The sequence below is a fragment of the Haliaeetus albicilla genome, chromosome 27 (assembly GCF_947461875.1).
Source record: "Haliaeetus albicilla chromosome 27, bHalAlb1.1, whole genome shotgun sequence".
Classification (NCBI taxonomy): Eukaryota; Metazoa; Chordata; class Aves; order Accipitriformes; family Accipitridae; genus Haliaeetus; species Haliaeetus albicilla.
In genome coordinates, this window is record NC_091509.1 from 20,829,210 (window position 1) to 20,857,136 (window position 27,927).

The window sequence follows — 27,927 nt, forward strand, 5'->3', positions numbered from 1 at the left end:
AGCCGCCTCGCGGGGCATCCGCGGTGCGCGCAGAGGCGCGGAAGAGCGGCGGGGGCCGCGCCATGCGCGACTACGATGCGGTCACCGCCTTCCTGGGCGAGTGGGGCCGCTTCCAGCGGCTCGTCTTCTTCCTCCTCAGCGCCAGCATCGTTCCCAACGGCTTCAACGGGATGTCGGCCGTTTTCCTGGCCGGCACCCCCGAGCACCGGTGCGCCGTGCCCGGCGGGGCCAACCTGAGCGGCGAATGGCGCAACGCCAGCATCCCGCTGGAGCTGCGGGAAGGGCGGGCGGCGCCGAGCCGCTGCCGCCGGTACCGCCTGGCCGCGCTCGCCAACTTCTCGGCGCTGGGGCTGCGGCCCGGCTCCGACGTGGAGCTGGGGTCGCTGGAGCAGGAGCCCTGCCTGGACGGCTGGGAGTACAGCCGCGACGTCTACCGCTCCACCATCGTCACCGAGGTGCGCGGCCGCGGAGACTTTCCCCCCCCCCCCCCCGCCAGTGCCGGTGTTCCCCGGGGAGAGGCTGGGCCGGGGGTTTTGGAGGGGGACAGGGAGCAGCAAGCGGCCGGGCGGGCGGCTGCGGGAAGGGGTGCGGGTGGATGCGGCGCTCCGGGGAGAGGGAGGGATGCGTGGGGTGAAGGGCCTCGGCAGGTGCCGTTCGTCCGTATTATCTCAGGTTTGCCGTTGAGACTTCAGGTTGTTTTGTTTGGAGAGGGCTCGTCTGTGGAGGAGGTAGCAAAGGCTGAAAATAGAAGCCCGGTAGTTTCCTTCTGCCAGCGTGCTGACCGTCCCGGTGAACTTTCCATCCATTGCAATCGCTTGTTTGCAGCGTCGCTGCGGATGGGGGCATCGACACGCAAACAGCCCGGCTGGGGCCAGGGCGGCGGTGGGTCCTTGCTGGTCCCAGCACCCTGGACCAGTGCTGCCAGCCACGCCGGCAGCTTCGGTGGCCGTCGGCGCTGGGTCAGGCAAGTTGGTGTGAGGCAGGTGCCGTGGTCGCTGCCTGCGGTGTGCCCGGCTTGCTGCGCCCGGCTCCTGCGCCAGCCTGGCCCCCAGGCTGCAGCCAAGCTGTTGGCTCGGTTTTGAAGACCGTACAATGGCATCCTTCGTACAGGGTGTCTTGCGGGAACATCGGTGGTGACAGGTCGTGTAAGCGCTTCTTTGGGTTTTCTGGCCGTGCCGCCGCACAGCGGCAGGGACACGCTGTCTGTCTTTCTGCCCGCGCTGGCAGGGAGCGCGGAGCTCTTGCAGAGGAGGAAAACACAATTCCTCTATAGCTGCAGGGTTGCTGCTGCTCTTTAGTGTCGTGTGAGGGGGTTCAAGGACTCGCGGGCTCATCCTCGCACTAGCCAGCGTTTGCGTTCGGCAGCCGGTGGGCTCGTTCGGCCGAGCAGCGTGCCGAGGGACGCCCTGCTCACCGCCGATGGCTCACGCTCGGGGTGCACGGCACGGCAGGGAGCGAGCGTCTGGCCCTCGTCTCGAGTCCCTGTGACTCAGCAGCAACATCTGCCACCAAAGAATGTTGCACGGGGACACAGCCAGGAAAGGTCCTGACCGAGAGGTGCGTGGCTGCGGGTCTGTGCCCCGGGGACCCGGTCTGTGCCAGGGGCGTGCAGACGTGGGCTCAGCTGCATTGAAGCATGTGGGGAGGGAGGCGAGTGGGGAGCGACCCCAGGTTAGGGGAGAGCACGACGCGGGCGGGGGATGCCAGTCTCCTCTCGCGTGCCCAAAGCGAAGCTGTTGGCATGCACGACGCCTTTGTGTGCCTGTCTCTTGCCGTTTGTGTCGGCGGTTGTGCTTAGTTGCCGGGGATCCCGCACAACACCAAATCAAGGCAGGAGGTGCTTGGGAAGCTCGTCCCACTCCTGGCCGTGGGCGAGCGCTAGCGGCAGCCTGGCTGCAGCCCACGTGTTGCATGCAGACGTGCCCGGCTGTAACCCGTGGGCTGGCACGGCCGCGTGGTCGATGCCCGGTAGCCACCGCCGGCGCAGGCAGTGCCGCGGCACTCGCTGCTGGAGGGAGGCCAGATTATCCCAGGATTGGCTGTGAACTCATAATCTGTGGTTTGGAGTTAGCAGTTGCTCTCAGGGAGACAGTAAACGGAGCAAAGGGAGGAAAAATGCTATTCCTTCTTAATGAGCAGCAAACAACTTGTGTTGGCAGATGCCAAACAAGAACCTTCCCTGCCAGATTCGGATGGGACGCAGTGGTGGGGTTTGCCACAGAGCCTGGGGCACGCCAGAGAGGCAATAGCACATTCAGAGATGGAAACCAAGTGCCAGGTTCCCATCTGTAAGCCAGATGGAAAAGAAAGATACTTGTTTTGTTTTAAAATTGTCACAGACATTTGGAAAAAATGCAGAATTTGTTTTTAAAACAACAAAAACAGGCACTGATGAAAGCCTGAAAAGAAGCAGTTCAGTTGAACTTGAGATGATTATTTTTGTACCCAACATTTTTCTCTGTATTAGGAAAGACAAGGCAGGACATGCCGTCAGGAAAGCTCAGTGAAGAAACATCTTCAGGTCAAGAACTCAGTTGAGGAGCAAAACTTGATGGTACAGGATTAAGCGCTGGATTTGTGCAGTTGCATCAAATCCTGTTATTATTGCTGCTTGAAAGGAACAGGCTGGGAGATGCCAGCTCAGCACCGGTTTTCTTGGTCTGCAGGGACGTGGTAAACCTTGCAAACAGAGGATCCCAGACCTGGTCACCTGCTTGGTCTTAAAATGAAGTTGATGGTGGAAAAGTGAATGTGTCCACAGCACAGGTGAAAAAGATCATCAGGCCAGGCTGATAAGAATGAGTCTGTAAGTGTGATGATGAGCAAGTGGAAAGCTGGGGTTAGGTGTGATCCTGCAGCTGAGATGAAGGGGCTGCAGGGTTTCCTTCTGCTTCGCAGGGCTCAGCCGGGCCCCTCGGCAGGCTCCCGGGGCGCAGGAGCCCCTTGGCCCAGCTGCCTCCCCCTGCCTCCAGGGCAGCTCCCCGTCCGCTGCACCTCCTCCAGTCGTCCCGACATAAAATTGCTGTTTTCCACCTAAGCAGGTGGCCGCTGCACTGAGTCGGTGCCACCCGCACTTGCCCAAGAGGGCTTGAGCTGATCTAGCAGGTCCTAACCCCAAAGCAGGGCTGCTTCTCTCTCACCACATGTGCTTTGAAATTAATTTAAACTTTAAGACATGTGTTTTTGTTACGCTGGGGTTTTTTGGTCTGGAACTTAACCTGCTTCTGCTTTAATTCCAGATAATGATGCTCAGATCTGACATTAATTAGAGGTTCAAGCACAAGCACCAGTTTTGCTCTTTGGAGCAGGGCGTTGGCATCCAGTTAATTCCATTGAGCTAGGTTGTCTTCCAGTGCCGCTCCCTGGGGACACGCTCGCTGGGCTGCTCGCCACCACCGAGGCACGGCACGTACGCCATGCACCATCGCAAGACCCACGTTGCAAGGCTTTTTCCAGCAGCGGTGAGCAGCCCTACCCAGCACCCGTAGCCCAACCTGCGCTTGGGCATGGAGGTGTCTGTGCTCGTCACTCGTGCACTGAGTGGACCCGGTCTCATTGCGGGACTTGGTGCCCGGGGTGCCGCATGGGGCAATCTGTGAATATTTTTTTAATATCTCTTGAGCTCTTCATCTTCAGATTTACTCTTGGAAACCAGGTCAGATTTTCCTTGGTTTACAGCCTTGGCCATTTACAGAAGGCTCCACTAGTGTTTTCTTCTCCAATGTGAACAGGCTGATACTCAGAATGGTTAGTGATTTCTGATTGAGAAAGCAGGCGGCAGGGTTGCTTTGGGCAGTCAGGGCACCTTCTCTGGCAGTTTCGGTTTTTCAGAAAGCTTCTCCATCCATAGCATAGTGTTCCTGCCAGCAGCGCCTGGCAGAATTGGCTCTTCCAGTAGCTGCGAGCTTGTGGGAAAGGGTTGGAGGGATTTGAGGGCAATAAAGTGATTTAATAGTGTTCTTCTCAAGCAGCTCTGATTCCTAGCGTTCAAAGCACTTGCTTGGAAGCTTACATGAACTTTGCTCTCCAGTATGCTTAGCCAGGGACATTACAGAATTACTTATTTTCTGGTTAATTAATAATTAGTCCAGTACAGTTTGGAAGTTACAGCTGTAGGTGGTTTAGCTGTGGCTGGGCTGTAGCTCCTGTGCCCGTGGTGTGCTCGGTGCTGGCTGCGATGGATGCAGCCTCGGAGGAAAAGGTCAAATAAGTTAAATTTCATTTTTTCCCAAGTACTGCTTGCAAGGAGTCAGCATGCAATGAACACCTTAAAGCCCTATACATTGAAGCACAAGTGAAATCTTACCACTTGGTCACTGTGCGGTGCAAGGGCATGAGCCTCCATCAGACCGAGTGCCGTTGGGGAGGGGAGGCTGGTGTTTTGGGAGATGAGGTGGGTGTACCTATGGAGTTGGGCTGTATAGATCATCGCCCAGATCCCGCATGCTGCGGGTGGTATGGGTTCTAGAATAGGTGGTGTGTTTTTTTCACTCAAGAGCTTCAGGTATACTTGGAGTCAGATGGATTTGATTGCAGTTACATGTTTTCTGGTCAAATACAGTGAGTTCCTGCAAACAGTGACCCCTCTCCAGCCAGCCAGCTGCTGCGTGCTCTTTACCACATCCCACAAATTTTAAAGACTTGACTCTATGCAGTGAATTTTTGCTGTCTGTGCAGTATGTCCTCGGAAAAGGTAGAGTGAACAGCTGGGTAGGAGGCATTTGGCACAAAGGAAACACAGGAAGCAACTCAGTTTCATGGGCAAGTTATTATTTAGCTGGGTTTATTTTACAGCCAAAGTGCCTTTGACACGGTAGAGGCATTTTAAAAACACAGACCCTTAACCCTGAGCGACTGAAGTCTGAAGGTCCAGGAGCAGGTGCTGCACCGGCGGCCCCAGAGCGGGGTGCTCCGCACCCAGATAATTAATAATGGTCTTTATTGGCTGCAAATTCTGCCACTTTGTTAGTCACCAGCTTTCCCAGAGCAGGGAAGAGGGGGGGCAGCAGGATGTAGCAAAACATCTCTGTAGCGTGGGGGCCAGGTGAGCTCGGCTGGTGCGGAGCTGCTGCAGCTCCCACAGCCTGCAGGGGCATCCCCTCTGCTGCCTTTGCTTCTTCCCTGCTTGTGCTATGTAAAGAAGCACTTACTTCTAACTCTGTGTTTCCTGCAGCTGAATTTTGCTTCGTTTTAAATCCGGAGCTTGATTTCCACCAGGTTTCTTTGCAGAAATCTCAGTTTTCTTTGACATGTGAAACAGATCCCTGTATATATTTTTGTGACTAGCATCCTTGAACATACCAGAGCCCTACTGACCCGCATGCTGCCATTCACCATATCAAACACAGCAAAGATAAAGGCAGGTGCATGCCCAGATGGGCCCGCATCTCGCCATCTCTCCCTTCCCAGCAAGGACAAGAAAATATTTTACAGAAATGGCTGCCGTACGTTTCTTTTTGTTATTAATCAGATTTAAGTATCGGAGGCACGTTTCAGTCTTCAGATCTCAATACTCTTGTGTTAAAGACTCTGTGTGTTTCTCACGAAGAGGCATGGGCACAGTTAATCCCTTTTTGTCCTGTAGCTGCTGTTACTTTGCGAGCTGGGCGGAGGGGCAGAGGTACCCGGCTCCCCACCGCTGGCCGCGTACCTTCATTCTGCCTGAAAATAGGCATTGATTGCATCTCTTTCCTAAACTATAGTCTGGAGCAAACTGCATTGAACTACACCGCATCCCCCTTTGCTTTGGGGTTTACTTCTGCTTGTGTTCTTCTGCAGCAGAAGTGAAGCCCGGCTGCCGACCCATCGGTTGTTCGGTTTGGTTTTGGCAGGACTCACGGTGCTGTCAGATGGCACCTGGGTCTCTTCATAACGCACGAGTTGCTCTTTTTTGTTGCCTGCAGCTGAGGTGAGGAGCCTGAGCAGCCCAGAGGGGAGGTTTCTGCCTTTGCCTGGGCTTGGCCACCACTTGCCGAGACGGCTCGGCACATCCCTTCCCCGAGCACAGGGTGAGCACTGGTGTGGGCGATGTCCCTGCTCTCTGCTAGCATGGCTAATTATTAAAATTATGCTATCCTTTGATCTGTGATCTAATTAGCTTACCTTTGTGGTAGAGTTATCTAATCTGAGACTGACATGTTTGAAGTCTATCTGTAAGTGCTCCTGGCAGGCATGCCTTAAGGAGAAGATTAGTCACTGGGATGGGAGCAAGCTGCGGCAGAAACACACTCGGCTGTAACTTCGGTGGACAGAGACTCATGATGCTGTTTTTATTTTTTTAAACCTTGTCTGGGGTTATGAGCGGCTTTAGGTGGAAGTTTCCACGCTGGCTCATGTCCTAAGCCTCCAGCCCCAGCCGGGTCCGGTCGCAAGGCTGAGTGATGGGCAGTGAGTCAGCCCTGCAGGTTGTGGGGATGGAAAGGAATTTGCAAGCACATCAGCGCAGGAAAAGAGATTTCATTCTGTGTGTCTTCTTGCATATGTTTTGTCAACCCCAGAAGTTATAGAAATGCAGTGGGGTTTGTGCCGGCAGAGGTCAGGTAAACTGGAAACTGTCCCTGGCCGGGGACAGGGCAGTCCTTCACCCTTCTCCATCGATCTGGTTTTCTAATGGGGAGCATCTCGGGCCATGGGGAGCCAGGTTCTGGGTGTCGGGGGGGGCTGATGGGCACATGGTGGGGAGATCATGCTGGAAACGGGGCCGGGGCAGCCCCTGGGCTGCACATACTGACTGCCCATCAGGTTTGGCATTGCTGGCCGCTCACCCACTTCAGAGGCAATGGGGTCCCGTCAGATGGCTGCTGGTGTTTTGGCCTGATGGGGCTTGCGGGGGGAGGCAACCGCTTTCCTTTTTTTTCTTTTTTTTTTTTTTTTGTGCTTTAAGCAGGGCGTTCTGGCAGCGACCTTCGCCATGAAAACAGTGCTGGTGCCAGCGATGGGTGGAAATGCGGGTGTGGGGGAACTAAATTAAATTACATGTAAATGCGCGTGTCTCCAGCCAATAACTCCTGTGCCTGTGTGAGGCTCGGCGCAGTGTTGCGGCTGCGTCTGAGCACGGGCCCTTCTCTTGCAGTGGAACCTGGTGTGCGAGGATGACTGGAAAGCCCCGCTGACCACCTCCCTCTTCTTCGTGGGGGTCCTCATCGGCTCCTTCATCTCGGGGCAGCTCTCGGACAGGTAACGCCGCTGCTCGCGCTCTGCGCAGGGCAGACCTGGTACAGGGGCTGGTGCGGTTGTCTTTAAGAGGTGCAAAGGAGTTAAATGTCCAATTCTCTGAGTTTTGATCAAAATGAGGTAACTGGCCTGACTTCTTCAGAAATCCCAACCTTAATCTACCCCAGACGTAGGATTACTGCCTCTTGGGTGCTTCAGGAGACCAAGAACTGATCTCCGCCAGGAGCCCATGTGGCTGCTTTGCAGATTGATGTGGTGGTTTTCTCTTCATGACCACATTTGTTTCTTTATACAGCCTTTTTAGTAGTTTAAAAGATGTTGTTCTTTGTCTCACATTAATTGACAGTCCATTCTTAGAGCTGCAGGATAGAAACTTGTCCTTTGAATGGAAGCTCTGCATAGAAGAGAAGGTTTGCTGGAAATAAAGTAAGCATATCCAAGAGGAAGAAAAGAAGATAACCTGTAAATGGATAGCAATCATGTCATACCATCTAACTAAGAAGGTGCAAAATATCAAGAAAACATTACAGGCACTTGGCAATTATCTTGGCAGTATTGAAGTTCTGGCCTTACAAGTATCAAATGCAGAATATATGTTCCTTCTGTGAGTCTCTGCTTCCCTCTTTATACATCCCATAGCCTTTTTTCTATAACATTATGGCAGGATCTCAAATACTGCTTTGACTGCTGCCTGTTAGTGAGGAATTCATAAGAGTTTCAGTGCTCCTCTGGGTGTTTAGCAGATGGGTTTCAAAACTTGATGGGAGTCTTAATCCTAAAGCCTCCAGTGTTAAATTCCATGTGATCTGAATTTAATCTCCTGACTCCTGCCCCCAGTGCAGAAGTCAGTCGGTGTTACTGTTTGACAGGGAGACGAGATAATCACTAAATCCCACTTGGGGCCATGTGCCCACTGGAGAGCATCTGAGAAAGCGTGCGTGTCCCAGCGGTGGTGCGGCTGGTCAGCCTCCCGAGAGCCCAGTCACCTTCTAGCAGGAGCTATTCATTGAATATATATATTTTTTTAATGGTTTGTCAGTAAAGGGGTATGCTCTAAACCTGTACCTGAGTGATTTCCCCTCTGCTGCTGCAGAAACCTTTCCTAAGCCAGAGGCTTCTGCAGGCAGCCGGCGATGCGTCCCGTGCAGCATCGGTGCAGAGGGCAGCGTGCCCTGGGCCAGCACACAGGCGTGCAAACCCCTGTGTAAGCTTGCTCTTACCTTTCTGTAAGAAAATGCTACGTACTTCTAATGCAGAGAAGCAGGTGAGAGAAAGGGTGCAATATGTTTGGCAACTCGGAGAGACTGAAACCAGTTGATAAAGCTATTTAACACGTTTAAAGTGTAATGGTGTTGCACTGTTTAGATGCCAGTAGCCTAAAAGCCATCATTTCTTAACTTTCAGCTGTGTGGCTTGTAATCTTCATGTGTCTCACTTACGTACTGCTGTCTATTCTCATTAGTCCCTGTCTAGTAGCTCCCTGAAGTTTCTGCTCTTAATTTTTCTTCTTGGTTTATTTCCTGGGTCTTGGAAACTTGAATTTTTTTTTAGTGCTTATGAAAATAATAAACAAAATTCTTTAAGACGAACCAAACCTCAGGTTGTGCTAAGCTGCATCACCTGAGGTTGGATATTTGTGCTCCCTCAAGCTCTCTTTCATAGCCCCGCTCCAAAAATACATGCCGTTTCAATAACAATCTTTATCTTTTGCAAAAGGTTTGGCAGGAAGAATATCCTTTTCTCAACGATGGCCGTGCAGACTGGCTTCAGCTTCCTGCAGATCTTCTCTACCAGCTGGGAGATGTTCACAGTGCTCTTTCTCATAGTGGGGATGGGACAGATCTCTAACTACGTGGTGGCCTTCATACTGGGTATGAGTATGTCTGTGTTGGATTAAATGCTTGCTTAATGTACTGTTGGGGTTTTTTTCCCTCTGAACCTGCATCATTTAACTAGGCAGCAGTAAATCCTCCCTGGTGCAATTCCTAATTTAAGCCAGTATGATTTTTTTAGTCTTGGGTACTTCAAGGCTTTACTTTCTATAGGTTTAGAGAAACAGAAGAGAGCAAGAAGACCCTAAAGAAACATTCATTTCCCTCCTCTTTGGAGAAGATGTTCAAGGCAGCGTTCAGGGTTTGTTATCAGCAGAAGCAGGTCTGAGATAGAGAAGGCATTTGCGTCCCTCCCTGCCTCTCTGCCCCTTTGTGGAGGGGTCAGTGCATACCTGGGTTTAAAGCCTTGGGGCAAACCAGCATTTCCAGGCATCGCGAATGCGTGGGGGGGGACCGGAGCGGAGGAGCCGGGTGGGCGTCAGAGCCCCATTAGCCTTAAAGTCACTGGTCTCGGTGCCAAGGTTAGCGATAAAGTCCCTAATTTCAGAGGCCACGGTTTGTTTTGTTTTCTCCGGGGAGCATAGGAAGAAAGAGCCAGCGGCCGCGGGGAGGCTGCACTGCCGCAGTCGCTGCCTGGGGACCCTGCGGGGAAGGGGGGACCCCGCAGAGTCTCCTGCTAGTCACAGGGTTTTCAGGAAAGGTGACTGCATGGGTAAATTACGGACCTTGGGGGGGAGCTGGGATTTGCAAGATCTGTCTTTAAAGTGTGCACATATATATTTATCTCGCCTTTTAAACCGGTGGTGTCAAAATTACAATTTGTAGATCGTAATGTGGGCTAGTCTAAATTAAAACCGTATACTAATAGTTAATGCTGTTCTTTCCTACCCCACGAGGCTTTAACGGGGAAAAATAGAGCAGAAGAGCATAACATGAAATCAGTGCTACAGAGGGAATACGGCATCGTGTCCTGGGGCAGCCGTGAGTCACCGCTGCGAGTGGTGGAGGGAGGATTAAGTAGGTCAGGCTGTCAGCAGGGAGATCCCTTGCCATTGCCATCACCGTTGCCACCGCTCCCTCTGTCCCGGTAGTTAACTCTTGTGCGGAGCTGACGGAGCCGGAGCGAACGCCTGCCGTGGGAAGGCTGGGAGGGACGGCGCTGGGTCAGGAGCGCTGGCTGGGCTGAAAACCCTCTTGGAAGCACTCGGGGTCTGTGTAGCACGAGTCCCTCTAATGGGGGTGCGGGATCTGATCAGGCAGGAATTTAGCTCCACAGCTGCCCCGGGTTGCGGATTGGGATGCTGCCTCGGTGCTCGGCAGAGGCAAAGCCCGGGGGGGAGCCTGGAGCACCCCACTGGCCAAATGCCCCTGCTGCTGAGAGAGAGGACCGGGTCTCCCAAAGTAGCGTTAGGTTCGTTTAATTGCACAGCTGCAGTTCACTGGCACTTTATCCCTTGCGTTGTCTCTTCTGCCGTCCTGTTTTCCGGAGAGTTGTTGCAGCAGCGATGACTCCCTGGGAGCGGAGAGGCAGGTGCCTCGGCCGCTGGCTGAGCTGGCTGTTCCCCAGCAGCCTTGAGGCTGTTACTAAGTGCAGGATTAATCCAAACTAACTTAGACATTAGTTTCCTGATTTAAGCGAGTTGTCAGCCGCCTGTCATCGGTAAGGAGGGAGGCACTAACGGAGGATGGTCCTTCGCACCCTGTCCTGCGAAGCCGCGTGGTCGGCGTGCCCCGACGAGTGCCCCCACCTCTGCCCGTGGCGCACACGACAGAGGTGCTGGATAGGAGACTATACCCACGAAAAGAAAAGTAACTCCTTAAGAAAGCCCATCCTGATTATGGGATGCGCTGGAGATGCTTCCCTTGTTTCACCCGACAGCGGGCAGGGCTGTGACCTGCGCTGGGGGGGGCAGCGGGGACACCGGCATGTGTAAAGTCCCCGTTGACGCTGGCCGTGCTGCAGCCCTCGCACCCTCCGTCCCCAAGTGAGGTGGGTTTTTGTGGTTTTGTTTTTTTTTTTTTCAAGTGGCCACCTCAGCACAGGTTTCTCCAGTCGTTCCAGCTTTTAACATCCAAATCTGTGTTGCCCCCCCCATGCATAGCCCAGACCCTGTTCCAGCACCCTCAGCCACCCACGCTCTTCTGCCCTTTGCACTATTGCTGCCCACCTTCATGAGAATAGTTTCCCCCCCCACAAGCTGTTGGTGAACTTCTGTAGAGAATTTTTCTTTTTTTTTTTTTTTTCAACCACAGCCTGTGAAATTTCTCTCTGCAGCATTTTTCCTTAGCTTTAGGCCTCGGTTGTTTTCTGTGCTCAAAACTGTTGTGTTCAAGTTCTGGTACCATAAAACACTGTGTAGATTTGTGAAAGCATGTTGGTATCGTCCCAGAATTGTTATTCCTTGGCCAGGAGAATGAGGGAGGAGGGGAGGCAGGAGAGAAGAGAATTGTAGTTGAAAGATGTCATCTCATATTGGTTTTGAATTGCCACAAATTCTAATGTAACATTTAATAGGTATAAACCAATGTTTCAGGTATCAGACCTCTCCCAAGAGAGCCCCTCTAAACAACAGCAATCAGCAGAGGAAGATGTTATAATTTATCCTCACACATTCATATTATCCCTAGGAGTTCTTATTTTCAATTTTCTTACTGTGACTTTATTCAGTTACCCTATGTTTCTAAAATGAAAATTCATGTAGCTATCAAATAGGAGGGATTTTTTTTCAGTCGTGGGTATTTTTTCCATTTTCTCTGCAATATTAAATGTTGGAGTTCTTACCACGCTACATAACTAAAATACGCTCTCCAGATTTCTTGAGACCCTCCTGTTTGCTCAGTGTTGTTTGCTTTTTGAGTCCAGACAAAACTGGGAGTTACGGCCCTTGCAGTGCTCCTGATGGAGAGGAGAGCTCTGTACACCCAGGGCTGAGGGCTCAGCAAGAAGTGAGGGCATCTGTGGATTTTGTTAAGCAGTGACTAGGTATTTTATTGGAAAAGACATGAGGTGCTCCTGAAGGCTTACGACAATCTCAATTTTTATTACTAGATATTAGGTTGGCGCTAGGCTGCACGTGATGCAGTGGTTGTAGGATGCTTTCATGGACTGCTGCCTGGCTACTGGGGCAGGAGCGTTATTAGAAGATGGCATCTTCCCTGGTTGTGTCCTGTAGCCCGTGATGTGCCGATCCAACATTCCAGCCTTCTGTTCCAAAAAATAAATGTGAAGTTTGTTCCCACCTCACTGTAAATTCACGTCCTTTCATGCCAAAGCACCCATGTCAGTCTGCCATCCACAGACCTGCTCTCCTCCAGAAGTGCTCGGCAGTGAACCGCATCTTAAATCCCAAATGGGTCGAGTGGGGGACCAGGGTATGTCCTAGGCAAGCATTTCAGGAAGGCTCCTGAAAGTCTGCCAGCCATTCCCCGTGCCTGCCCTTATCTGTCTCGGACAGTGCATTAATCAAAGCAAACAGAAGTCCCTTTTTCATCTGAAGGTCGCTGATAGTCCCAGCAGCTTTTCTGTACTGGGTGGGTCGGTGCTGTGCTGCAGGTGACCTCTGCTATCGCTGGTGCCGGCACTGCGGGGCAGCCCAGGTCTTGTCTGCCATCCCACTAACCGCTGGGTAGGACAGAACCAGATTTGCCAGGCAGGGAGAAGGACCAGGGAGGAGTGAAGCTCCTTCAGTTCGCACAGCTCATTCAGTTCACCCAGTAGTTTGGCTGGAGTTAGTGTACAGTCATGGACCTCGGTTATTTCAGAAGTGACGCTAATGGAGATAACTGAAGTCCTCTCTGCTCAGTCCTTCCCATGAGGAGAGGATGTTATGAGCTGTTTAATGCAGCTGAACATATGGGACTTGCTGCTGCGGGCAAGTACTGCAGTGCCAAGCAACAGTTGGCCTTTAAATGTACATTCAAGTTACTGCCCATCAGCTGAGCTGCTTTAACTGTCCAGGTGCGCGTTCCTAGGCTGAAACAGAGGACAAAAAATGTGACATAAACTCTTGCACTCCAGCCTCAACCTGTTTGCAAGTACGCACTAGCTGACCAGCAGGCTCGGTCCCATCCCTGTGGTCCTGCTGGTATCCCAGTGGCTCCATACCTTTGCACTCACATCCACCTCCGGCTGCGGGTGGGAGCTGGACTGGGTGCTCCATCAACCAGTACTGGGATTCCCCCATCCTGGTGTCTTTGGAGCAAAGCACAGGGGGTTCATGTTTCATTGTGCGTTTCCACACGGTAGCCTTCATTTTTTGTTCCCAGCTCATTTAAACTCTTGGCAGACGTGAACAAGACGATTTCATTAAAAGGACACTGTCTGCTGTTTCTCTTTTACTTTGCCAACCTTTGCAGTAGAGGAGAACTTGCTGAACCATGGGTCTCTGAATCCTCTGCTAGATCTGTGAGCAAATACCAATGGTAATAACAGAGAAACTGCGTAGATGTTGCTGTTACAACTATGTTTAGCATTGAAAATGGTTTTGTATCAGACTCTGCCAGACTGCTGGGGCACTGGAAGAGCCCAAACGGTGCCGGTCTCATGGGTGCTTCCTTGGCAGCTTCAGGGGAGATGCGCAACAAAAATCTGGAGGAATCTCCCACCAGATTAATATCACTGTGATGATGATCATCTCTGGGACCATTACTCCTTGGCAGTGTCTCCTGAAGTATTATAAGATAAACTGCTCATTTCTAAGATTGTTTAGCTTATTTTTTTGTAAATGCAGTAAAGTATTTAGTCATGATTGAATAGAAAGAGTTAAAATGCTAATCCAACCTCCCTTGTTTTAAACAGGAACAGAAATTCTTGGCAAATCAGTTCGTATTATATTCTCTACATTAGGAGTTTGCATATTTTTTGCAATTGGCTACATGTTGCTGCCACTGTTTGCTTACTTCATCAGAGACTGGCGGATGCTGCTGCTGGCGCTCACTGTCCCGGGGCTGTTCTGCATCCCGCTATGGTGGTGAGTGCCCCCGCGCCGCGAGGCCACGCTCCCCACCTCCCCACCCCGCCTGATGCTCTCCTGCGCCGGGTGCTGGGTAATGGCAGGGTGTCGGGGGGGTCCCGTTTCTCCTCTTTGGGTTTTGGGGGGGTTTTTTGTTCTATTTGCCACGTGAGGAGGCTTTGCCTTGAGGCAGGAGTTGGGGGGATTTTTTTTGTTTGGGGTTTTTTGCCAGTTTTAAGTCAAATTGACTACCTGCAGAGCCTTGCTGGTCCTGGCCCAGTGCTTGAAGCCACTTTTTCACCGGCTTTCCAGAGCAGCCAGTAGGAATTCTGTAATTGACTCCTAACTCTGGACACAGTTAACCACCTCTAGGTTTACCCCTGCAGTACCGCTGCATGATTCGTTCTAACTTTGCTTCCTGCCTTTTTTCTTTAAGCCATTTTTTAATGTGAATTCACTTGCTGATTGGTACTAAAATCTCAGTGAAAGGCTGAGCCCATTCACTCGGCACGCAGCAGCTGGCAGTTTATTGCACTCGATGTCACGAAGCAGTTTATTGCACGAGATGTCGTTAAGCAGAGGCGTTCGCCGGCAGAGCTCGCTGGGCCAGCCCTCTCCCACAAGCTCTGCATGCCAGGAGCCCTGCGTCCTCCCAGGCTTTGCTTCGGCTGCTGGAGCAGGACTTTGATTTGTGAGCTCCTTCGGCCCATAGTAACTGTGTGGCTGAGCCAAAGGTTGGCTCTTCCTTACCCTGCTCCTTTGAGCCATCCCACACTGTCTTCTTGGTGGCTGACTCCACGTTTTCTTTCATTTTTCCATTGCACTCACCCACCCCTGCTCTAATGCACTGGTGGACGCGTAGGTGCACTCTCACTTGCCCATGACTGGTCTGCCCTGCGGGACTGAAAAAACAGTTTAGGAAAACTCCCTGAACTTCTCAGCTGGACAGAAGCATTGAAGAAGGGCATATACCCTTGTTCTGTTGTTGCCTTGGTCATCTGCTGTTTTCTGAAGAGATAGATGTTTAGAAAATAATAAGGGAAAGGCGAGGTATCATTCACACTTAAGGATAATTTACAAACAGACATAGAGTTCCTTCCTTTCCTGTTAGTCTTATCTGTCAAACCCTTTTCTTCCCATTATCTTGAACGAGTTATACCTATAAGTAAGAGATTAATGTCTTTATAACAGTTAGGAGATTTAGACCCACTCTTCTATAGCCTAAAAGACCTCCTGCAAATCTCAGTCTTGTCAGAAGTCTCTGCTGATGGTTTTGGTTTGTTGTTTGTTAGGGTCTTTTTTAATCTTAGTCTTCAAACCAAACCAAACCTTTAAAATGGTTTTCAGCTCCGCCTCTGCTATCATCTGATTTTAAAGATAGTCTCATTCTGTTTAAGGGTCAGTTTGCTTATTTAACTTCAAATGTTTCAAACTCCTTCAACTCAGTGGCATTTCCCTCTGCGCCAAGCAGCTGCTCTTTGGGGAGGCTGGTTTTGGGTGGAAGCCTCTCAGATAGATGTCTGCTGTAGAACAGGCACCATGAGGCACATGAAATTTGTCCCCAAGGCATGGCTTCAGAGTCCTGCTTTGAAATGTATTTGGTGGGAATTTTCATGCTTTTTAAGAGCATACATTGTAAAGCATGCCAAAAATTTCCACGGGTGGCACTTCCAGTCTGGGGCTAATGTGGGGCTAGATGGGGATCACGGTGCGCTGGCAAAGCTCTGCCGAGGCAGGTTGGTATTAGCTGGCATTTGAGCGTCTAGACCCACTGTTTCCACGGGTGATGTGACTTGCATGTCCCACTGCTCCATGCCATAGTTGCTCTTTTATTCATTCCTCTTCCAAATTCTCCAGAAGGTTCCCAGCATCGTCTCTGCAGTCTTGTGCTCCTCAGCTTGCCCACAAAGAAGAGCAGTGGAGACAGCTCATCTCGCAGAAAGTCACGTTAGTGGCTGAACGATCTGATACAAACCATCTGACACTCGAAATCATTGACATGACTTTGGGTCAGTCCTTAGGGAGTTCATCAGAAAAGGAGTGTCTGACCTGCTTTTTAACAAGGAGAGGAAAAAATGCTGCTGGCTAAAGGGAGTAAGGCAGCATCTGTTAAGATCAAAGGATTTAGTTAAGGAAAGGTGAGATTTTCTGTCCTGTGTTTGGTGTTAATTCACTCAACACATGTCTGGAATTGATTAGAAAACGTCATCAACTCTGCAAGGGGACGCTGCCACTGTCCTCTGCCTGGGAGAGCCTGCCTCAGAGTGCTGGTAAAATTGTGAGGTTTGTATAGAAGATTCCTATGACGCAGAGCCTTTAAATATACCCTGTGCATATTTAAAGCATTTCCACATTGTATGCAGTTTCCTAAGAATATTTTTGCTCAACGCTAGTTAAGCTACCCCCATTTTTGCTGTCTATCTGGTGACATCTGTGTTTTTTCTGGTGAACATCAATTATTCCTTTAAAAACAACCACCCAGGGCAAGGGCCCAAGCGTGCATCTACTTCAGCACGAGAATAAACACATCCTATAAATTTGAATTCTCCCACTGATCCCAGTGGGACAAATCCATGAATTACATTGCCCACATGCTTCTGTGCTGACTGTCTTCTGCTGCGAGCAATCTGAGATGAGAGCGTAACTCATAAAAACGATACATGTGTTTTTAATAACTTTTTACTTTTGTGAAAACGTTGAGTCATTTATTCTGAAACTTATTGCAGGATCATTCCTGAATCCCCTCGGTGGCTGATCTCCCAGGGAAGATATAAGGAGGCAGAAGTTATTATCCGAAAGGCTGCAAAAATAAATGGCGTTCCAGCCCCAGCCGTGCTTTTCGACACCGCGGAGGTATGTTTCATACATCCTGGTACTTTTACCTCACCAGCAGTTTCCCACTTTGGCCAGCTGACCTGTTGGGAAATGCCAGCAGAGAAATGGTTTGCACCAGCAGGTCTTAGAGGCTGGCAGTGACTGTTGGCGTGAGGTAAGTGCTGGGTTAGTGAGTTCAAAATGAGAAGCCAGAGGGAGTTTTTATTTGTTTGGTTTTTACAGTAAAATTCTCTTCCTCAGCAGTGGTTGGTTGTGGTTTTCAGAGCAAGGGTGACCCAGATTGCTTCACCCTTTGGGCACTGAGAAGACCCGAGGAAGACATGTTTGTCCCCATTTCAGCTTGGCGCGGTATTAGCGATTTGCAGTTTAACAGCAGCCCTTCACGGGGGGGCTGTGCAGGGGACCCTAAATCGTGCAGGGCCTGCGTGGAGCCCTGAGGGACTCCTCAGGTTGCAGAAACCAGCCAAAGCACCCGAGTGCTACAAGGGCACTTGAAAACCATGACGGTAGCGAAGCCAGTGAAGAACATTAAGCCCTTCTTCAGGCCTGTTTTTTTCTTGGTATTTCATATTTATTGGCTAAAAGGAGAAAGCCTAGCACAAACCTAGCAGCCCAGCAAGCCAGGGAGCAGCACAGCCACAGCGGCACGGCTGGTTCTTGTGCTCATCTCCCCATCTAGTGGCTCTGCCCTCGCCGGAGCTCCTGCTGAAGAGGCACAGACATTTTTCTTGTGCAAAGAAACCAGCAACACTTCTAGCCTTGTGTCAGCAATGACCGTGTGTCCATATGTCAGATCTTGCTTTACTGCGTTACACTAGCACCTGCGTTTTATGCCTCCTGATGTCTCCTGACAGAGCAGAAAGCAAAGCACGGCGTGCTCCTCTGCAGTATCTGCAGGAGAGAGCTGCTGCGTGCTGCACCTCCTGCAGGCGGGATCCATCTCTTCAATGTCACGCTTACATTTTGGCTGAGCTGCTGAAGATCTCTTTTCCAAGTGTATATTCTAGTGTAAATTGAAGTGCAGGTTCCAGCTACGGGAAGCTCATCCTACAGAAACCATGGAAAAGCACTTTCCTTACTTTACAGCCAGAGTTCAGATGTCTTCCATAGGGGACACAACTTTTTCAGGCTCCAGCACGCGAGTTTGCTTTTCATCACTCCTGCGTATTTTTGAGACCAAGTGGCAGCTGAGCTGTCCTTTACTTCGTGGGACTCTTGCGTGCCAAAGCGTCTGTCCACAAAAGCCTGAGGATGATGTTTGCACATTAAGTCCTCTGTTGAAAGTATTTTTCAAACTTTGCTAGAAGGACATTCCTCGGAAACCATCCTCTCTTCCTAGGAAAGGAAACCTCCTGGGTAGCCCCATAGGGAGGGCCAGGGTGGTTTGCTCTTTGGGCTGGCCACAAGTGCTGGCTTTGCCCCGGCGAGGGCTCTCCGTGCAGGCAGAAGGGCACCCTAATGCCACCCAGAATATTCCTGCTTCAAGCCTCAAACTGGACCCTCCGTCTCCGATCTGGGGTGCTGGATGCTCCCATGATGCTCCCTGGCCACCACACTGAGCTCTGGCATCTGTCCCCCTCCCCGGCAGGGTGCCGGCAGGCAGGCAGCAAACCTGGGTGATTTTCTGCATTTTTTTTCACATTGCGAAGGTTGAAGAGAAGGGAGTTGAGTGGACAGAAAAATGCCTTTTGTAATGAGGTTACTCCTGGAAATACCATGTTAGTTCCTTAAGGAAGTGTTAATGCGTCTTTCTTGTCAGCTGATACTCCTTTTTAATTAGTCAGCATGGTGCAGTGGTCTCAGTGCTACCTTTTTTTTAACAAAAAAATGGAAACTACCACGAGTACAGCTGGGTGCAGAGACAAGCTCTACCTAAGGACCGCCCTCCCTGGTGCAGAAGCGGCCCTTGGGCTGACTAGTTATCCCCTGATAGAGTCGTAACTTCATAACTGCCCAAACCTGTGGGTATGCAGAGGTTGTTTTGCTCTTAGGTGTGTGGGAATTTTTTTGGTTTTGTTTTCCTTTTTCCTTCAGATGCAGGATTCGAAGCCTCAGCAGCAGCAGAAGGCTATCCTTCTGGACCTATTTCGAACCCGAAACATTGCAACTATTACTATTATGTCATTACTTTTGTGGTAAGGAAATGTGTATTCCTAAAGTACCCAGGCAATAGAACAGTTTCTGATTTGAGGGCACATGACACAGGTTTAGATAATAAGTCTCAGCCTTGGAGCCCATCTACACATGGTCCTTGGCTGGTGCGTGGCCCTCGATGTACTTGCACCTGCACTGCATTAATAGACAAGAGTATGGAGCCAGTAGCCTCAACTCAGATGTAAAATAGTTAGGAAACTATACGTAACAACTTGTGTATTTTAAATTCTGTTACTTTTTTTTTTTTCCTTAAGAAGCTCCCATCTCTGTAATCTCTATTTGAAGAGAAATGTCTTTCTTGAAGCAGAGGCAGCAACTCAGTAACATAACAAGAAGCAGACCCGTGGCCAGCGTTTTTGTTCTGTTTCTGTACAGTGCCCATCTCAGTGAGATCCTGGTCCCTGCCTGGGCAGCCACGAGGAATGAGGACCCAATAATACCATATAGACAAACCAGGACCCTTTTCTGTACATATTTCCCCCAGCAGAAAGGAACTGGCTAGCACACTTGGCATGCCATAGTAAGGCACTGTGAGATTTGAAACCCGAACATCCAGCTCTCGTCAAGATTAAATAAGATGTAACGGAACTGCTGAGGGTGGGAGACCCTGTCACTGGAGTTGGCTACAAGTAGGAACATAGTTGGCGTGGGAAGCTTTCAAGAGTTATTTCATTGTGCCGTTAATGAGTCCATTGCAGTGAAAAGCCTTTGTGAACGACTTCCACAAAGCCTTTTACTTGGCATAGTGTATGCAGGAAGGACAGAGAAATCAGAGGTCTCTTCAAGCCGCTGTGGATATGGTCGCTGGAAGGGATGACAGAATTAGAAAGATGGGGTTGCCACTGAGATTTTTATTTTTTTTTAAGCCACAGTGCCTGTGGCAATGCTTTGCGACATCCTATTTTTGTAACAACATCTGAGACAACACTGGAGACGTTCAGAGACTAGTGTTTCTGGAATAATTTGGTTTTATTGCTTTTCTCAGGTTTTTCACGTCAGTTGGTTACTTTGGCTTGTCCCTCAGCACTCCAAACTGGCATGGAAATGCTTACATCAACTGTTTCCTCTCAGCTGTTATTGAAGTTCCAGCTTACGTGATTGCCTGGCTTCTCCTCCGCTCCCTCCCTCGGCGCTACTCCTTATCTGGCACCTTGTTTTTAGGGGGAGGTGTAGTCCTCTTCATTCAGCTGGTTCCTGCAGGTACAAGATTCAATACATGACTTAAGTATATAAAATGTTAGAAAAATTTTATGGTGCTATCTAATAGTTCTGTAAAATTACTGGAAACCATCATCAAATTTAGAATTTGAGGTCAAGTTTACACCGATCACTTGCAGCCATGATTTTTTTTTTATGCGTATGTATATGCTGAATCATGCACGGCTCTCATTTATTGTGTCGAATTACTGAGCTTTTTATAGTCCGGGGGAACTGACTTGTAAAATGAGAGCCAAACGTGTACTGTGATTTATCTGGTTGTGCGTAGAGGCTAAAAAAAAACCTGCAAGTCTTCCAGATTTCACTGTGTGTAAATCTCCCCTGGATTTTGTGAAAAAGGGGTGTATTTAAGCTTGTGTTTTGTTGCCGTGTAATCCAGAGTTTTGTTCCACTTCAAAAATGCTGTTTTACTGGGAGAGAACCAAAATCTGTGAAGTACAAAATAACCGGAGCATCTACATTATGCTCAGTGGGAAGTCTGGAGCCAAGTCATCTAGGGATGGGGCTAATACATTGTATAATTAAAAAACAAAACACACACAGCTGCTAGGAAAAAGTGATACGGTCTTTGGGATGTAAAAGAAATATGGGTAATAAGCACAGGGTGTTGTTTATTCACCTTGATTTTATTTTTTCTCCTCCAGATTTTAACGTCCTGTCTGTTGGCCTGGTGATGCTTGGAAAATTTGGCATCACAGCTGCATTTTCAATGCTTTATGTCTACAATGTGGAGCTATACCCAACGCTAGTGCGAAACATGGCAGTTGGAGCTACTTCCACGGCTTCCAGGCTGGGCAGCATCATCGCTCCGTACTTTGTTTACCTGGGTGAGACCTCTTGCGTTTCTTGCCTTGCACTACACAGCTGCCCAGAGAAGTTATTGGAGCTTCTAGAATGCAGGCTCAGCTTTAAGTCCCTTCATTTGTTGCCGTTTAAGTCCCTTGGTCTGTAAGCAGCATTACTGATTTCCTCATAGGCTTTTTTTGACACTCATTACCATCACATTCTGAGTGCTGCACAAATATTAATAATTTTTTTTTTCCTAAGTATACAGAAATGATCCTCATGTTGCAGACAGGAAAGGGTGACAGAGATTAGGGGGTTAAGGTTGGAAGTATCTGTGAGTACTGACTGCTCAGTCCAAGGTGTTCAATCTCCTGTTTCTTTTGCTCACACATGATTTATTTCCTTCTACCATCACTGGACCCAACTCTGCTCTTCCCCTGCACCTAACGAGTTTTGCTTCCTGCTGAAACCTTTGATACAAAATGAGCGTGACTGCTGACTCTGGCGGAGCACTGCTGGTGTACCCCTAAGGGGTTAATGCTGGTTCACCATGCCAGGAGAGGGGAGAGGAGACTACTGCCTGTAGCTCACCGGTGTGGTCTTGTTACCGAAATCCAGAATAAAACTCCTTAACAGCAATGGGAAGTTAAGAAGCAGGCACTCCTTTATTGCAGCGCTGGGGACATGGGGGATCGCTCCTCCAAAGGCATGTCCAACTTAGTATCAAAATCCATCAGTTTTTATAGACTTTTTCTGTCAGGTCATTGTTACATAAGCTCTTTACGTAAAAATGCATACTATGCTTGTTCTTAAATTTAACCTTTATAATGATTGGTCGTTTGATTATATAACCTTATCAATATTCTTATTTAAAAACAATCATGGGTCAGTTACACTTAGCTCTGCTGACTGGAATCTTTGATACTCAAATCAAGATGGGAAGGGTAAGGGGTTTCCAAGCAGCAAACTGGTGTCCGTGACGGTTTCCTTAGTTTCTTAAAACAAAACATAGAAAGACCAGTAACTTCCTGGTGAGGTTTCTATGGTAAGTTATTTCAAGCCTTAACAATATTAAGGTTCCTATAGTCACACATACCACAGTTCCTAAAGTTTCTATGGCTACGTTTCAAATTTAACAATCCTATACATTTTACTTCTTAATCAAACCAAACTCTTTTATGTGATTAAATTTTGATTACCAGAATATTTGCAACAGTCTCACCTCTACATTGCAGTGTGACTGTAACACACTGTACCAAAAATGATGAAAATACGTTGTCTTTATTTCATACTGTACAGTGCGAATCTAAAGTAAAAGGGACAGCAGGACTGAGATGCTCCTTAGGGTCTTCAGTCTCTGTTGCAGCACAGGTAACAGTAATAGAGAGATGTAGACAGGATAAAGTTTTTACTGGTTTGTGGTTGTGGTTTTTTTCTCCCAGGTTTCCATAGGCTTAGCCTTTAAAAAACCTTGTTCCAGTCATCAGAATAGTTTCCTAAACTTTAGGAGGTTTTTGGAGAAACTCGTCAGCTGCTGATATTTGCTACAGCTAAATTAGGACCTTGCAGTTCATCCAGCTCATGAACACAGAAGAGATCAAATCACAAACTTTGGCTTTATGTGAAATACCCAGGGGTCTTCACTTTAATCTGAGTTTATTCCATACATTATAAAGCAACTGCTCTATCCCAACTAAAAAAAAAAGCTGTCAAGTCCAGTTTGGTACTTTCTCCACCTTAAATACTTTAATTCCTAGCTAATCCCTTTACTGAAAGACCTTTTCGTTGCTGTGCTATTGTGACTTGAAGCTCTTGCATCCTGCCCAAACACTTGTGCGCTAGCTTCAGGCTGCTGGCAGGGGCTGCAGCCTTCTAGTCCAAAATAATATTCTGAGTAGACCAAGGTCAGAGCCTCTTGTCTGTCTCGGGAGGCCTGATGCTTTCTCCCTTTGCAATAAGGAAGGGATTTAAGGATTCCCCCGTTAATGGCCCATTAGTCCGTAATTGGCCTGTTCAGCTGCCATCACTCTCTTGCCTTCTTGTGCACAAGCCCAGCAGGATGCACAGTCCCAGGCAGGTGATGAGTGCTTTGTTGCTTATGAGCACTTCTATTCCCTCACACTGAATTATTTAATGGAGGATTTGGTTCCTGATGACAGTGTAGTACTGAAGACTCTAGCAGTGATCCCAGCAGAGCTGTTACCTTGCAAAGATGTTGGCTATCCCAGTTGAAAATGTACAAAAAAACCTATTGGCCACTACGCAAACACGGGGGATGGCATGAAACTGGTGGTAGGTGGTGACCATCCTAGAGCACACGTTGTAGACTTAAAATTGAAAAATCCCTTTGTTTGCTAGCAGATACCAGATGTAGCTCAGTTTTGGATTCACTGTTGATATTTGCAAAGATTCCAGCCAGTTATTCCAAATTAAGTCTGTGTTACAGCGATGTCTGGAATGTAAATTTTACATGAGTTCATTGATTGTGGACATATAAGTACTGGTGTCATGTCCTGTGTTCTGTCAGGTGCCTACGACAGATTCCTACCATATATCCTGATGGGAAGCCTGACTGTGCTGATCGGAATCCTTACCCTGTTTCTCCCAGAAAGCCACGGCAATCCCCTGCCTGAGAACTTTGAGCAAATGCTGAAGGTGAAATGGTAAGGCGGCTGTCATTCATCCCATGTGTCACAAGAATTCAGGATCTCTTTCTACATAATCCCTTTTTACAATCAGTAAACATGTTTCTTCAGATCTACTGCAAAACATCAAAGCTTTCAAAGTGCCCTTTAATTATTTTTTTTTGAGTTGTTAATTTGGCAGACACTGACATTATGCAGTTTCTCCAGAGTCCCTGAATCTGAGAACTGATGTGCTTGAAAGTGGGCACTTGAAAAGCAAGGCTGACTTTCACATCACCTTGAGGCTGTTGCTTCATATCTCCCAAAAGTTTCCATCCTTTTATATCATTCACTCTCCTTAAGTCTTCATTTAAACTATTCATTTAGTAGGATGATTCACATTACAAAAGACTTCACTCTTTCAGTGTTAGTTCATTAGGTACTACTCCAAATTAAACACAGGATTTCAGTATTGTAGTGTCTTTCATTTGGGAGGCTCGAGACATGCTAAGACAGCTTTTCTCCTGGTTTATTTGGTTTAGCTGTAAGCAATGACAGTTCTCTTGCCACACCACCATTGCTGTTTAGGGTGCCCTGAGCAAACATCTCCACTGAAATCCGTGCGTGTATGTTGTAGTGCTGGTGCAGTGGAGATGGCCAGTGTTTGCTAGTTACTATCATGGGGGGAAAATTCTTGGGAGCAGCAGGGGGAAACTGAATTAGCCAAAATGCAGATGCATAGCTACCATCCAGCTTAGTGAGAATTTGTACTGGAACAGACTTTGCCCTTGTAAGTAAAAATAGCTTGAAAAAGCCGGAATTGCCTGTATCTAATTCCTGGTTGATATAAGGAGCTGTCATTATGCTTCCAGAATAAGACGAATTCTCGGGCCAGGTTCCTTGAGAAGAGCATGCTGCTCTTTATCACAATTAGGGACTTTTCATATGTCTGACCTATGGCTTTTTGGCTTTGCAGTTGACGGACTGTAGCTAGAAATCCTAGAGTCAAACCAGATTCCCTTCACAGGCTTCTTGCATAAACAGACTGAAGTAACTGAATTACAGTCACTGAATTACGTTCAAGTTCCAAGTGGTGTTTGCTGCACTGCTTGTGCCATCTGGAAAGGGCATACTTTACAGAGCATTACATTTTTTTTCTAATGTTTATATTAGTAGTGTAACTTGGTTATTTTAGCGGTGCTAATTAGGAGGGGGGAGTGTCTGATGACACCCTGTAGAATGTTCTCTAGCTTCTCAGTCTTTTACTTGCTTTCAGTTTCAGAAATGGGCAACAAACCACTGGCATTAGGAATTCAAAGAAGAATTCTAAAATTCTGATAACACCCCTGTGAAGAAGGATGCACACTCTCAGAGGGGCTGAAAGAAGAACAAGATCTCTGCAAAATACGTTTTCTGCCAGAGGAGAACAAACAAAACCCAACAGTCAGTGCTACCACACCACAGTTATTATCTCCTGTGCTACTGTACCCAAATACATAGTTTACTGAACAGATGCTGTCTACTCCCGTAAGACTCTTGGTCTGTAATTCAGTGTCTTGATACCTGGAGTTTGTCAGCAGATACAGTCCCTGTTGAGAAATGGGGACCTGCATGTGCTTAACATGATGAATTCAAGGAGTGAGCTAGAAATGAGCCTTAGGAATAATACAGCAATGACTCCAGTCAGTCAGGTTCTCCATGAAAGCTGCTTTAAAGGAAAAAAAAAAAGATAGCAAACATAATGCTGGTGTTTTTTCTCACTGTGCATGTTGACTGGATGAACGGGAGTTGGGTGTCCGTCTTTGAAAAATCTCAGCACACGCCTCTAAAGGAAAGATCCTGGCCTCCTTTGAAATCTGTGACCAAAGCCCGATAGACTAAGTGGGATCAGAACTTAGTTGTGGCAAAGCAGACAGAGACTTCACTGTAAGGATGTGGTTTTTAAACAAGACGTCAGAGTATCTTTTGATGTCGCTTGCTTTTCCCAGGACCTGGGATTCACTTGTCCGTCTGAAAGCTGATGCTTTTTCATAAAGCCTGAGCCCGCTGAAATCCTTGGGCTTCATGAATGTTCAGTGTTTTGGGGGACAGGGAGAAGCCTTTAACACAGAAGACTATCAGCTTGCTGACTTTCTGATGGGCCATGCCCGCTTTCAAAAGAAACACAGGTTTTAGCAAGTCAATGATCCTATCCGAACATGCCATGCAGTTTTAGCTTTCAGGTTTTTCGTGGTATACTGGCATAAGCAGTTTTTTAGACGTTTTGGGTTGGTGTTTTTCAAAGCATTTCATTTCTCCTTTGAATATAAACCACATTGTTCTGTACCTTCAGAGAAAGCTCATTGCAGTTTCAAAAGCCCCTGCAAAACCTTTATATACAGTTTACAAATTTAAAGGGGGTTTGATGCTTGCAAAAATCTGATGTTCTGTACTGGAGATGTTCACCTGCAGCTATTAAAAACGCAAAAGGGCTAATTTGGGACCACAGTTTTTTCGAAACAAAAAAAACACCAACAAAGCCAGTGTTTTGTTTTTCAAATTCTATAGGTTATGTATGTGGGTTTTTTTTAAAGTTCAGCAAAGCTAGACTGGACAAAAACAAATTTAGAGCATAGAGTTGTGCTACTACTGTTTTATGAACACTACAGAATTTGAAAAAGTGTAATACCTTTTATTTTTCTATTTATTGGCTATGCATGCACTTCTTGGCCACATAAAGTCTATCAGACCTGGCAGACTGATATTTATCCTCTATAAATAATAATCAGCCATGATTCACCTTCTATAAGGGCCAACAAAAGCACACTGTTTCATCTCTAATGTTGAGAGTTCATGGCAAGTCGTCTTGTGCTGGCATTTTGCACAGGAATGAGACTCTCCCTGTAAGTTCAAGCACAAATATAAAGCTTTAAACATTTAAATGCAAGGAACTTGTGCAATTATTTCAAGCTGCTCTTTGGGATGCGGGAATACTACTTACTTTCATGTTAATTTTGTGCAGTTATGCTTTTGCCATAAATGTAATGTGGCATGAGGCAAACGTTATCCTGTGACTGCTGATGTTCTCATCCCTTCTCAAGCTGGAACTTCTCTAATAACAGCAGTATTTAATCTTGGTTTTACTTACTACAAAGTTAATCTATAGACTAGCTGTTTAGACATAACTCAATTTCTCAACAAAGCCTTTATATCAGCATAGGACAGGTTTGAGGACTTGGTTAAATATAGGTGGCCGTATTTTTATGAAGATTTTTATATTAAGTTGATACTTATTTTATGTGATCATAGGCTTGGGTATTTCTGAAAGGTAAATATTTTTGTACTCTTGAATCTTGTAGTATCTTAAAACCTAGTTTTCCTTTTTTAAATAAGAAAAAGTGTTGTGGTTTTTTTTTTAAATATCTTGTTTTAATCAGTCTCACTTTTCTTGTTTATACCATTGATCTCAAGCTAGTGTCATATTTTAGTATTTTTAATGGCAGATTTAAAAAAAAAAAAAAAAAAAAAGTCTTCCACAAGAGTGGAATGCCATCCTGAAAAGTATGTGATGTTGTTATAAGGCCTTACAGTGTCTGAGCATAGTAAAAATGAGAAAAAACGAGATTGCTTCAGCTGATGAAGCATTTGCAAGGAGAATTTCTGTTCTCTGCCAGTATCTTTCCCACGTTCAAATAGGGATTTCTGATGAAACCCAAAGAGCAACAGTCTGCAGAAGAATCAAACAGGGATGAACCTGGAGTGCCAGTTTCTGGCAAGTTAACTATTTTTTTAACTGTAAAGCTGAAGAAAACAGCACTGCTTTAGTAGCTATTGGCAGAAATTAAATTTATTGCTGGTGAGCTATTTAAGCCTCTTGCTGCCATCTTCAGGGAATTTTCTGAGTGTCAGGTACTCAGCGGGGGGAGTATGGGACCGGTGTGTTCACATGCAGCTGGGCGATGGCTGTAAGGCTCTGACCCGGGGATGGGAGGGAAGGACCAGCTGGATCGCTCCCACTGACCGCAGGGGCTGTTGCACTGCGCCTCATCTGTCGCCTCTGTCATGTTGACGTGGGTCTCTCTGTGCAACCTTTGATCATCACTCAGCTGGCTTACTGGACCTGCTAAAGCATATATGAAACTGTACTAATGGTCACTCTAACTTCTGTCTTTGTTGTAATAAAAATGTGCACTGGCATTGTATAACCTGCTTTCCATGTGGATTGTAATTGAAGAATAAAGTTGCCTAACTTTGCAAAGAAGTTTAAAGAAGTCATTTAAAACGTATTTAGCATGGATAAAGTATGAAAATAAAACCCTAAAATGAGCTCTTCCACACAGGAAGACTGTTATGGTGTAGTACAGTTTTTCTGGC

At 47.6% G+C, this 27,927-nt stretch overlaps 1 protein-coding gene across 2 annotated transcripts; it reads left to right on the forward strand.

Moving 5' to 3' along the window:
- SLC22A4 (solute carrier family 22 member 4) lies at positions 1 to 27,896 on the forward strand. 2 transcript variants are annotated; one of them, XM_069772938.1, is made up of 10 exons: positions 1 to 455; positions 7,073 to 7,176; positions 8,890 to 9,044; positions 13,804 to 13,975; positions 16,684 to 16,810; positions 18,827 to 18,927; positions 19,932 to 20,146; positions 20,809 to 20,991; positions 23,478 to 23,613; positions 24,851 to 27,896. In XM_069772938.1, exons 1-10 carry the CDS (start codon positions 63 to 65, stop codon positions 24,924 to 24,926), a joined length of 1,662 nt encoding a protein of 553 aa, XP_069629039.1. In that variant the 5' UTR covers positions 1 to 62; the 3' UTR covers positions 24,927 to 27,896. The 2 variants fall into 2 exon arrangements, with proteins under 2 accessions (XP_069629039.1, XP_069629040.1); XM_069772939.1 differs by lacking the exons at positions 8,890 to 9,044; positions 13,804 to 13,975.
- Positions 27,897 to 27,927: the final 31 nt, after the last annotated feature.